Raw genomic sequence first — 13,805 nt, 5'->3', positions numbered from 1 at the left:
TAAAGTTAAATCAAATTGCAATCTGCACAGACCCAGATTTACTATCACATTATGTTCCGGCAGATCAGGGTCTGTGCTGTATGTTAGGAGTAATCAGTTGAACAAATAACATAATCCTTAATGTGGTGGCACATTTTATGATGGCCAATCAGGGCCCATGTTGTTTGCTATTAGATTTGACTTTGATTTGAGTACGTACAATATTGACATAGTGATCTTCATACTTGACACATTTGGGGTGGGGTACTTGCTCAATAGTTGCTTGAAATGTCCAAATAATTGGGATGTGGGGGTGGAAACTTATTTGAAAAACAGTAAGCACAGATTATATTTAAGATTTAATTTCTTGCTTCTAAATCGGGTTACTGTGAATCATCATCACTGACATGACACACTATTATTTTTTGATATATACAAATCCTAGTATGTGTAGTCAGAACCATCTCAAAGAATCAATTTTATTGCCACCTGGGTGTGAGCAATAGACGTCTCGTCATGCTGGAAAGTGTATAATACAGATTAATCAAGTCTAATTGATAAACATTGGTGTCTGGTTAAATGTTTAAGATGTGTTGTGTATTGACATGCTTGGGGGAGTGCTACAATAACATGGATCTGCTATTTATCATTGTGTAACTGCATTTTGTCAAGAAGATAAGGTGTGCACATAGAAACACCTTATTTAACAACTCCCCAATTCATGATTTTGTAATCTAAGGAAACTGACACTTTTAACATGTTCTCCAAACATTATAACTTTCTTTTTTTCTATTCTGTAAAAGACCTGTATTGTTCCCATGATGTGTTTCCACCTCCCCATTCGGCTATTGATGTAGGTTTTTGTATGGTAACCTGGTTTTCGATTCATATTGAGCAGGTATAAGTTTTGCAGGGACTAAGAGATTTGCAGGTGTGAGACTGAGACGATTTGCAGGTGTGAGACTGAGACGATAGGATTTTTTAAATGGATCAATGACTAGAAGAGAGACTTTGCAAAATAAAAAATAAAAATGTGATGATGCAGCAAATTCAAATATAAAGACAATTATTGTTTTAATGAGGATTTTAGTTTAATTTTAATTTTATCTTGATTTACATAGTCTTGATTTATATGATTGACATCATGGCTGCTTTAGAACTGCGAGGGACACTACAATACTGAATGTTATGGATAAATAGGATTGATGTAGAAAATGGCCCAAAATGTGGTAGCTCCAGTTTGAACTGCTAATTGGAAATCTTTACAGCTTGTGCTTTTATATGTCCAACCGAAGGTGAAGTGTTACAATGTTGTACATCTGGCTTTATGTCTGACTGTCTGCTACCAATTTCTTTTCCAGACATTATAATGCAAGTTGTCCACTATAATAAAATTGCCAAAATTTGTGGATGGCTAATCCATTTCAGGCATGGAAGAACGGTGTTGATTTTGGGGTCAAAGCTCAAGATTACTGAATGAACGAAAAATGTTTTCTGTAAAATATTTTGAGTTCTCCATTATCTACAGTTACCAGTCATTGTGGATGGCTTGCACTTGGGTTAAATACAAAGAAGCTAGCTAATTACTTTTGTGGTCAAAAGGTCAAGGGTCAAAGATCATTGTGACAGAAGAACAATGGTTTTTGCACAGTGACATTGTTGTACATCATAGACTTGGTCCAAACTATCTAAATGTTTATACATGTATTTGGGGTATGGAAGAAAATTGGTTTCTGCAAAAAAAAAATCACTTATCTGCATTGAGAAGAATGAAATAATAGTGTGGGTGTGCAATGTAGTGTTCTTGTTACCACTGTGGAAAGTTTGGGGATGCTCCATAATTTGTATTTTATACATTGAAGTTTACATATGAAGGACATTAAAAGGTCCAAAATGTTTTCATTTGCCACTGTTGACAGATGTCTGTTATTATCCCCACCCTTTTAAAGAAGCCCAGGGATATTGTAATACAGCACGGTCCATATGTACTGATACATATGCGTACAGGTATAATGCCCTTCAACACCTCCAACAGTATTAGAGCTGGACATGTACACTTTGGGTTAATGATAGCTCTATGGGTGTAGAATTTGCCAACCCTATCAGAATTTTGATTGCTGCCTAGGGGTGAGACTTGGGTATGATTAAAAAAACTATACCACTCCTGAGTTGGGTATCTTGTTTGTCTTACAGTCAATATATGTGATCCGAGTTACAAGTGTTAACAAAGAGACATTGCCCCAGGGTCATGACATGGAAATTAATGAGATTTACACCTTGTACTAAAAAATGCCTATTTAGCATGAATAGATGGATTTATACATTGACCGAGGGGTCAGTCCCAATATTCATCAACTTAGCTACTGGGTCATTGACCAAAGGGTTAGTCCCATTACTCATGAACTTGGCCATTGGGTCATAACTTGGAAACTTTTGAGACTCCCACTCAGTAACTCATTTCACTTACTAAGCCTGAAAAGACAACTTTGTGCGTGCAGGTGACTTCAGCTGTGGGGTGCAAGTGTCAAGGGTACTTGCAGACTTGATCCCAGTGTCACAAGTTAAAATTGCATCCAGTTATCTCCCATATAAATTAGGTTTATGTCCCAAGTGTGAGGATCTCTGTTTCTACTATACAAGATTAAAAATCTAAGAGATTGTGCCAATAAACATTGTTCTATATTAACAGACATCCATTATATCAAGGTGTCTGCTAAAGCAGGTTTTACTTATGATTATTTTGGGCAAGCCCACCATGGCAGAAGCTCGATATAGAAAGCATTTTTGGCCTCCAGATTGCTTGTCCTCATGATTTTAGAGAACCTAACCAACCTTTGAAGGATTTAAACCAAATTTTAAACATGTTTAGAGTGATGAGACCTTGAGTGAGTTGGATTCCCAGCATTCCTTGCCAATATTTACTGAAGTTATGGTCCCTGATTTCTGCACCATGACTTAACCTCGCTTTGTTGCATTTAAACCAAATTTGGCACACAGCATTCTATAAATGAAACTTGAATATGAAGGAAGTTTTGGAATCACTATGAAGAATATATGCACACAAAGGTTTTTTTGTATATGACACTATTCATTTTATTGTATATGACACTATTCATTTATTGTATATGACACTATTCATTTTATTGTATATGACACCATTTATTGTATATGACACTATTCATTTATTGTATATGACGCTATTCATTTTATTGTATATGACACTATTCATTTTATTGTATATGACACTATTCATTTATTGTATATGACACTATTCATTTTATTGTATGTGACACTATTCATTTTATTGTATCTGACACTATTCATTTATTGTATGTGACACTTCATTTATTGTATATGACACTATTCATTTATTGTATATGACACTATTCATTTTATTGTATATGACACTATTCATTTATTGTATATGACACTATTCATTTATTGTATATGACACTATTCATTTTATTGTATATGACACTATTCATTTTATTGTATGTGACACTATTCATTGTATTGTATATGACACTATTCATTTATTGTATATGACACTATTCATTTTATTGTATGTGACACTATTCATTGTATTGTATATGACACTATTCATTTATTGTATGTGACACTATTCATTTATTGTATATGACACTATTCATTTATTGTATATGACACTATTCATTTTATTGTATATGACACTATTCATTTATTGTATATGACACTATTCATTTTATTGTATATGACACTATTCATTTTATTGTATATGACACTATTCATTTTATTGTATGTGACACTATTCATTGTATTGTATATGACACTATTCATTTATTGTATGTGACTATTCATTTATTGTATATGACACTATTCATTTATTGTATATGACACTATTCATTTTATTGTATATGACACTATTCATTTATTGTATATGACACTATTCATTTTATTGTATATGACACTATTCATTTTATTGTATATGACACTATTCATTTAAACTGTATGTGACAGTATTCATGCCACTTACATTGAAGACACCTGTATATGGATTTTTCCTAATTCCTGAAAGTGTCCATAATGGCTAGGTGTACTTTATATAAATGACTTTTAAGGCAGGTTTCACTAGTTTTTTGTGACAAAAAAAGTCAAATTATTTAGGAAGAAAAAGGCATGGAAAGAAGAGGAAGAAATTTATCTTAGTCTGGATGGTCTAGAAGTGGAAAATACCAATGTTTTCAAAAGTTCTTCATTTGTCAGATATTTGTTAATTGTTCTTTGATTTCTCTTGTTGCTGTTAATTTTTGTAGAAGTTTTCAAGAAGAAATCTAGCTAGATCAGGTATTTCAAACATGTGGCCTGCCAAGCTGTATCCTGTGGCCCAGCAAAATGATAAGCATCACAACATGTTGTGAGAGATAACCAAGGTGGTGCTGCCCATGGGCCGTCAAAAAAATGCCTTCATGCAGCCCTTAGGTTGGTTTGATATTGAGTACCCTGAGCTAGATGAATTGGCCCATTTTTTATGTATCTTTATTTCTTCATGCAGGTACCTTGTCCACCATACCTATGCTGGCAACAATAACACCCCCAAGATGGATGAGTATGGGGATGCTTTCCACTCTATGAACCATGCTGAGAGGATGATGAAGAAAATGGAGAGCTACATGGGCAAGAAACAGTTATGTGACGTTGTTCTAATTGCTGGGCAGCGAAGGATACCCGCACACAGACTAGTGCTAAGTGCTGCCTCAGACTACTTTGCAGCAATGTTTACAAATGATGTACGGGAAGCTTCCATGGAAGAAATAAAAATGAAAGACGTTGATCCAGATGCCTTAGCTGCCATTGTCACTTTTGCTTACACAGGTTAGTATCCAATGTAAAATAACACATTTCTGGCAATGAGATCGAACTTGTCAGTTGGAAAATCTATCTCTTATAAATTTGCAGTATTGTCCCATCTGGAATATCCCATTAAACTGAAATATTTATATGGTAGCGGTTTTTAGTTGTCATTTAAGTTCATATCTGTCAGTTACTGTTGTCTAATTAAATATTTTTGGAAGCTTTTTATTGTGTCAATGTTTCTTTTGGGTTTCTTCAATAACAAAATTCTCTCAGTCTCAAGTGGTATTAGTCCGGTTTCTAATTCTGTCAAGCCTCTTGTCATAAATGTTACATGACTCATCTCAACCATTCTTTCTTTCTGATTACTGGGCAACAGTTTGGAGTGGTTTTTATAGAACATACCCCTGGGAAAGGAGCTAAGGAGGCTGACTTTGTACATGTACATAATTTGTGCATTCTTGGTTATGTTTTTGTGTTTAATTTTTCCGCACTGTATACATACTGATGTTTTACCTAATTTATTAAACTTGGTGAGTAGATGCAGCTTAACTAAGACTACACCTCCACACAAATGTCAGTCATTGTGACCCATATTTCATGCATTGCTCATTTTAGTTCAATTTTGTGTTCGAAGTTTGTTTCTCCAGCCAATTTGTGATAGAATCATCCAGTTCTTGATCATTGTATGCATGTCTATTGGTACGACACTCTTGCAACAAAAATTCATAGTGATTTACAATTTTACTCACTTAGGTTAAATTTTTGCATTTGGCTTATGACCACATAGGCTTTTCACACCCATTATACCTACTGATATGCCTTAAATCATTAAACTCCGTGATAGGGATGCAACTTGATTATTATACCCTCATTACAAAAGTTGGTCACTGGCACCCATCTTTCATCATCACTGACTTGGATTCAGTTTTTTGCCTAAGTTTATTTACATTACACGCTAGAATCATAAAAGCTGAAGAGCATGTGGATTTCCATTGGTATCTCAGTAACATTTTGTTACTTTCTGGACTAAGTTTTTTCTGACATTTGAAAATATACTTTTTTAAAAGTGAAACCATATTAATTTTTTAATGCCTGAAACTGCTTGCCCTTTGCAAAAGAGTATGTGTAAAGTTATGTGCATTTGTAAATAATTTTATTAGACCTCTGTGCCATTTAGATCTTTTTGCAAGTTTTTTCAGCTTCGTAGACTTAAGGGTTTGAAAGTTTTTTCTGCAGGTCAGTGGGGACATAAGTATTTAGCAAACACAGGTCAGCCTTTTTCATTTTCTTTATTATTGTTCCCCTGCCAACAAAGTCTCATAAATGTAAACCTTCTTTTAAGCATTCTATTTCAAGAGATCATGCAATTATTTCATTATATTTACTGCCCAGTTCTTCCATTTTTTTTCTGTGTCATCATGACATAATTTTCAGTGACAGATTAACCTTTCTAACATAGAGGCATTTATTTAGAATCTAAGAATCTTGTTATTCTGCTGTTCATTTGTTCATTATTTTAGAGTCAATTTTGTGACAGGTGTATAATTGCAAAATTGCACCATTTGTTAGTTCATGGATGTAACACAATCCTACCATTCTCTTCACAACTTGACACTTGAAAGGGTTTTATACATCAATAAACCTTCTGTGCTAACATGGGATTTTCTTTTCATCTTTATCGTTCAGGTTTCACACAGTATTTGTCAAAATTATCTGTTATAATTTTATAATCGATCTTTGTGGTCATTGCAAAACACCGAAAGTGAAAATTGCTCTGCTAAATAATATAATTTAGAAAATCTTTTTATCATGGGTCTAGAGCTTTCTATTGACATAATAATTCTGTGTTATGAAAAGGGTGAAGAGTTGAGTTACTTTGAGAGCAACAGAAAATATTTACAAAATATTTATCACCACTGCTTTTACTACCATCAGAAAATCGGGGTTATTCATGTTACTAATGGCAACAACTTTGTCAACATCAGCAGCAACAGTAAAAACAATTGCTGTTGATGCTACGATTAAAATATAACGGGAGAAAGTTCCAAATGGTAATTTAACTTTAGAAAGTTACAAAAAGTAATTTAACTTGAGAAAGTTACATAAAAATAAATTTTTCCTTGCCCCCAACATGATATTGCAATGAGTGTTGCCCGGAACTGTATATCCATTTGAACCTCACACCCAAGTCAAATTTGTTACATTTAGGTCATTTTAGGTATGTGGGAGACAACCATGTTATATGAACACAATTTTAGTTAGGTACAGTTACTAGTACAATATATACTATTACTACAACTAATACTACTATTCCTGTTGAAGCTGGAGTTAGATTTTTGTTGTTGTGTTTGTTGGTTTTTACAGCCCTTATAACACATTATTGGGTATATCATGCTGAGAAATGGGAGCTATCAAAGTGCCTTTCCCAAGGACACACTCATGGCTCCCCATCTTAGATAAAATTAGGGAATATTATGCAGAGTAATTCCTAGCTCTACAGGCCATACACCAGGAGAGCTTTTGTGAAAGCCTGTTAGCAGTTATCTCTGGTCCAATGCATGTCCTTCCATTAGGACCAGTTATCTTTGGTCCAATGCATGTCCTTCCATTAGGACCAGTTATCTTTGGTCCAATGCATGTCCTTCCATTAGGACCAGTTATCTTTGGTCCAATGCATGTCCTTCCATTAGGACCAGTTATCTTTGGTCCAATGCATGCCCTTCCATTAGGACCAGTTATCTTTGGTCCAATGCATGTCCTTCCATTAGGACCAGTTATCTTTGGTCCAATGCATGTCCTTCCATTAGGACCATTTTGTTATCACTTGCAGGATTATCATGCAACTTCAAAAATGCTTGTCCAAGGTCTGGTTGGTCCTAAATGAAAATGGTACTGCTAGGACAGCTGGATTTTCATATCAACTTGAGGTTTTCACTGACAACATTTTAGCATGTCTAGTTGGTCCTAAATAAAAATGGTATCAGTCTGATGACCAATATGGCCACCATGGCAGACATCTTGAAATCTTTTTATTGCTGCTCCTTCTGAATAGATATTTGATCAATAAAGGTTTTTTATTAAAAGAATTGTTATGATGTTTATTTGGTCCTAAAAGATGGTTTCCACACTCTTCATTTAAACAGAAGAAAGTTTTTTTTTTGAATTCCTGGAAATTCTTTTTAACCTGTTGAGTGTCAGTTCCTTTTAGGGACTATTGTTCTTCTAAGCATTGATTTAACATACATTGTCATTTTTGTTATACAGTAGGTGTCAATCTTACAATACATTCAGTATCAGTCTCATACAGTGTCGATCTTATGATAGAATCTGGAGTAGAAGTTATGATCTTGCAGTTGATTGTTGTTTGAGGACCAGAATTGAGATGAACTATAAATGCACATCTTGCATACGGGTGCAAGGAGAATATTTTACTATCAGATTACCAGTGGTCAGGATAGAGGGGTCAAGCTAGACTTTAATTTTAAGGAGAAGTGACTTCTCCTTTTGGACAGAACAGGGAAAAGTGAGAGCTCAACAGTGAGAAGTAAAAGCAAAGCAAAGCAAGATACAGTGTATGTGTGTGTATATATATATATATATATATATATATATATATATATATATATATATATATATTGTGCATGTATGTATGTGCGTAATTATCTTGTTTGAATTTGTTCTCTATTCCTCAGTATGCATATCTGCATTGTTTTATTTTCAAGTAGAAACTGGGTTGTATGTATATGATAAACACATTTTGTATGTGTAAATAAATTATCATACTCACATGAAGTATATTTAGGCCATATGACTTATAAAAGCTTACTGTAGAAGCTATACGTTGTAATGAATTTTAACTGATAGAAGTAACTAGATCACAGTATTGTAAATGCAAGTTAGTAAAAATGATTAGTCAAGTGCCCTTAAACAAGAATTTTTTTAAAATGAAAGTTCACTATAAAATGGTAGTTGAAAAAAGATTACACTTTTTTTAAACAACCCTGTAACGTGTACATGAGATCAAAGGCACACATGTCTTCATGCCATATTGTTCGTCTCAGTTTCTTTGTTGCTGGTCATTACCCTAACTATTAATAAATAACAAACTGAAGCATTAAAGTCAGTTATGAATCACCCAAAACCTTCTTTCCAACCAAATTGAAACAGCCATCATGTGAGTCCACCCAAAACCTTCTTTCCAACCAGATTGAAACTGCCATCATGCGAGTCCACCCAAAACCTTCTTTCCAACCAAACTGAAACGGCCATCATGTGGATCCACTGTTTTTAGAAACAGGGTTTTCTGAATGATCCACTCGCATTCTAGCTTCGTTACAACAGTCAATTGATAGGACTGCAAATTTATGGCTTTATTAATTATCTACATCTGTGCAGTAACATCAGCCATTGGTTAAATAGTATTTGCTCCACTGCTTTTTGCCATATTTTTACAAAAATCGGTGAAAACAACTGACCTTTCAGTACTTGTCGATTTCCACATCATAGCATTGTCCCATACGTTTGGGACCTACATAATTGCATTTTTATGCTGAGTCTTCATTAATGTAATATTTAGACTTCGCTTTCTTAGAATGGAATATTTTACTTAATATATGTTTCCAAATGTTTATGAAAACAGACAATCTATGTGATACTTCCCATAAACATCTGTGTCCGCCATTATTTGTCCCTGACAGTTTCACTTGCGGCTTCAAACAGATTCTTGTAACCTCAATTCCCTCTATGCCTCTTTATGGGGAATGATATGATGCCTTAATAGAATGAGTAAGTAAATGACAACCAAGGTTTTGGTTGCAGCCTGTGGGATAGGGATTCGAGATTGGTGGGGGAATGGTGGGGAAAGATAATATAAAAAATGGATATTGGTAATGGCTTTACTTAACATCTACAGTTTGTTACATTGTTGAATTATTATACTTTGAGATAGATTACTGTGCAATCTGGAATGTAGAATAATGGATCCCATTATTATCCATCTGAGAAGATCTTGGATTGGTTGCTTTTCTTAAAATAAAGAGTGCAGTTTATATTTCAATAAAATATCCTTTTTAAATGTTTACCAGTAGTATTTCCATCTGTTGGGAAATCCGTACATTTGTTTCCTATCTCATTTCAACACTATAACTCAAGTTTCCACCATGAACCAGTACCAAGCTTTGTGAGTACAGGTAGCATGCATTTGAAGCAAGAGTGAAACTTATTTATTTTGGGTTCAAAAGGTCACAGGGTTAGGGTCATGGTGACTGAAGGAAGGTCAACTTTTTACACACAGTAATTTGACTTGTATACCAGATATCGTAACCAAGTATCTTAAATGGTTATATGAGGAATACACCTCTTCATTTTGGATTTAGAGTTTAAGATCACGGGGACTGAAAGATGGAAAAGCAACTTCCTGCGATTCCTTATCACATGCCTTGACAAAACTCTAGATGGCTTGCATATTAGACAAGAAAGACACCCATCTTTCCTTGGTTCTGGCAACTGAATGAATTTCGTTTTCCTGTTGTGCTTGAATTTACCATCTTGCGTCATGAGGATGTTTTTCTGTTATACTTGAATAAAGCAATCTCACCCATAATACATCATGAACACTACTCAAAACGAATATATGTAGTTTGTTCCAAGTCAGTGGAAAGAAATAGTGTGGTATGGTATAGGGATACAATGGGGCCGCGTGTATTCATAAGGTATATCAATTCTTTTCTCTGTCCAAAACAAAACCTGAGTGTAGTTTGGTATGTGTTTTTTTACATACCCCTTCTTTTACACTTTCTAAATAGTTGTAGATTTAGGGTGTGAACGAAATTCAAAATGAATTGATTTATAAAAGTTTGGTTTGGTGTATCTTAAAATATCGACACAAAAACATAAGAGAAAACACCTAATTAGTTTCAGTCTGGATGTGCAAAATTGTACAAATGGATTGCACATCTGTATTAAATGCAGGATCACCCATATAAGATTAAATGAGCAAGGAATAAAATCCCATACTTCATGATCTTTAAGATTTAAATACAGTGAGTTCTGTCAGGAATTTTGATTTACTTGAGAGATACTTTACTGATGTCAGATACCATATGTGGAAGCCCCCTTCTCATTATAAGATAACTTCTTGTTAGATCATATACTTTCTTCTGGGACTCCTTGTCAGAGAGCCTTGCTGTCTGTAATTGATTAACCTATGGTGTACATTTTCAATGTGTAATTGATTTATGTGTGGCATATATTTTCAAAGTCAGATACCATGTGTAAAGGCCTGCTGTTATCAGCTTGTTTCTTGGAGATGTTAGCTGATAAGTAGTGTGATGATACATTTAGATGGGAAAATGTCTTGTGCAATTTACATAGTAGGTAACTTACTGTTTTTCAAAACAGTGGCAGATATAATATGGTTTCAGTGCTTAATTAATATTGTAAAAACATTTTTATTGATTTAAGTGAAGTTTTTTTTTGTTAGGTATGATTGATTGATGTTTAAGAGCACATCAGCACATGATAGTCTGTGGTTCTGGGGCAATTAGAGTCAAGTGTGTGAAACAGATTTGATATGTATGATATGGTACTACAGTATTTGTTGGTGTGGTCATCTTCACTCTTCAGATGGGTTAAATGTTGATTGATTGAAGGATATGTTGCAAAAGTGTCCATTAAAGAAAACTAAATGGTTGTCCACAAAACCGAATTGGGCACTAAAATGATACTCCTTATAAGCACAATAGCAAAAGAATCAATGAATTTTATGTGAATTATTATATTTTGTCATTCATTATACATTGATTAAAAGTCTGTAATATTGGGAATAAATTTTCCAGATTTCTGAATATGGACTTGTCTGTAACTTAAATGAACCACATAAAAGAGAACATTTCCTGGCTTAATTATCAGCGACAGGCAGAGATTCCTGCTCTTCTAGGTTATTAGAAGTTCTTGAGATGCTGGGAAAGTATATTTCAAAACTAGTTACAAAACTTATAGCTCTGGACATTTCTTGCACAGCTTTACATTCTTTTCAAAATTCCTTGAGATGTCTTAGCTTACTAAACATATGCAGGTGGAGTGTTATTTGTTGAGAAGTTGTTGGCCCATTAGTTTACACATGCAACCAAAGAAATTTTCCACGTTGATTTAATCTTTTTATGATGAATATTTTAAAGGACAAATGTAGAAATGCCTGTACATATTTTTTTTCACAAAAACTTGGAGATGGCTTTGGAAATTGTGTTGAAAATAGGAAACAGTAACATCTGCTCATTTTCTAGGACATTTAAGTAGAGAGTTAAGACTTTTGTTTGAGTTGAGGAATTTATTCCAAGACTTATTGCCTTTATTATTTGGTTTTCTCAAAATGTTTTTATATAGTCATTTTTTACCTACCTGAATTAGGGTACTGTTACCTAAATCTAAGTGGCCGAGTGGTCTAAAGCGCTCTTCGTTACGGATCACTGCCATGTCACCTCTGTCTGCGGCGGTTCGAGTCTAAGATTCAGCCAATGTGGGCATGTGAGAAAGCTTGCCAGTAGCTTCTCGTGGGTCGGTGGTTCTTTCCGGGGTTTTCCGGGTTCTTCCTCCACCATTAATACTGGCCGCCATGTATAGCCTATCGTGCTGAAAAATGGCGTTAAACCCCACAACAACAACAACAACCTAAATCTAAAGTTCCTTTAATGACATCATATGTCCCTACAGTTTGAGATGCATTGTGCATTTGACAATCAAGAATCTTGTTGGCAGCTCAGTGTGTGCTTGTGTGTGTGTGTGTGTGTGTTCTTAGTAAAAACACAAAGAAAATGGAATGTTGCTGAGTGATTTTTAGCTCTGCTGGTCAGAGACCAAAAGAGATTGTGGTATGGTCTGTTGACCATCCATCCAGTTGTCAGTCATCCATCCATCTGATAGCACAAGTTTGTTATCACTGCTCAATCCTAAATTAAGTGGAAGGTTGCCATAAAACTTGACTCACCCATTCATTACATAGCTTAGTTAGTCCTAAGTGAAAATAGTGCTGTTTGGATGGCAAATATGGCCACCACAATGGCTGTCTTGAAATGGATGTGGCAGATATGGCCACCACAATGGCTGTCTTGAAATGGATGTGGCAAATATGGCCACCACAATGGCTGTCTTGAAATGGATGTGGCAAATATGGCCACCACAATGGCTGTCTTGAAATGGATGTGGCAGATATGGCCACCACATTGGCCATCTTGAAATGGATGTGGCAAATATGGCCACCACAATGGCTGTCTTGAAATGGATGTGGCAGATATGGCCACCACAATGGCTGTCTTGAAATGGATGTGGCAGATATGGCCACCACAATGGCCGTCTTGAAATGGATGTGGCAAATATGGCCACCACAATGGCTGTCTTGAAATGGATGTGGCAGATATGGCCACCACAATGGCCGTCTTGAAATGGATGTGGCAAATATGGCCACCACAATGGCTGTCTTGAAATGGATGTGGCAAATATGGCCACCACAATGGCCGTCTTGAAATGGATGTGGCAAATATGGCCACCACAATGGCCATCTTGAAATGGATGTGGCAGATATGGCCACCACATTGGCCATCTTGAAATGGATGTGGCAAATATGGCAACCACAATGGCCGTCTTGAAATGGATGTGGCAGATATGGCCACCACAATGGCTGTCTTGAAATGGATGTGTCATATCAGTAGAGAAGTGGCTGGTCTATGTCCAAAATGGTCACCATCACAGCCATCTTGAAAATCCTGAATTGAAAGTTATATTGACATGAGGTTTTCACCAGAATAGTTTGTCCTAAGTTATATTGACATAAGGTTTTCACCATAATAGTTGTCCTAAGTTATATTGACATGTGGCTTTCACCAGAACAGTTGGTCCTAAGTTATATTGACATGAGGTTTTCACCAGAAGACTAGCTGGTCCTAAGTTATATTGACATGTGGTTTTCACCAGAATAGTTGGTCCTAAGTTATATTGAC

General features: G+C 35.2%; 1 protein-coding gene across 10 annotated transcripts in view; it reads left to right on the top strand.

The window, feature by feature from the left end:
* LOC149800272 (kelch-like protein 5) overlaps positions 1-13,805 on the top strand; it is a 295,329-nt gene that overhangs the window by 191,875 nt on the left and 89,649 nt on the right. For all 10 annotated transcript variants that reach the window (XM_089959849.1, XM_089959848.1, XM_089959851.1 and 7 more), the window contains one exon: positions 4,511-4,830. In XM_089959849.1, the coding sequence (XP_089815975.1) occupies positions 4,557-4,830 (274 nt within the window). In that variant the 5' untranslated portion in view covers positions 4,511-4,556. The remainder of the gene's footprint in view (positions 1-4,510; positions 4,831-13,805) is intronic.

The sequence above is a fragment of the Sinohyriopsis cumingii genome, chromosome 5 (genome assembly GCF_028554795.1).
Source record: "Sinohyriopsis cumingii isolate HCF-2022 chromosome 5, ASM2855479v2, whole genome shotgun sequence".
NCBI lineage: Eukaryota > Metazoa > Mollusca > Bivalvia > Unionida > Unionidae > Sinohyriopsis > Sinohyriopsis cumingii.
This window is presented reverse-complemented; position numbering and strand designations above follow the sequence as displayed.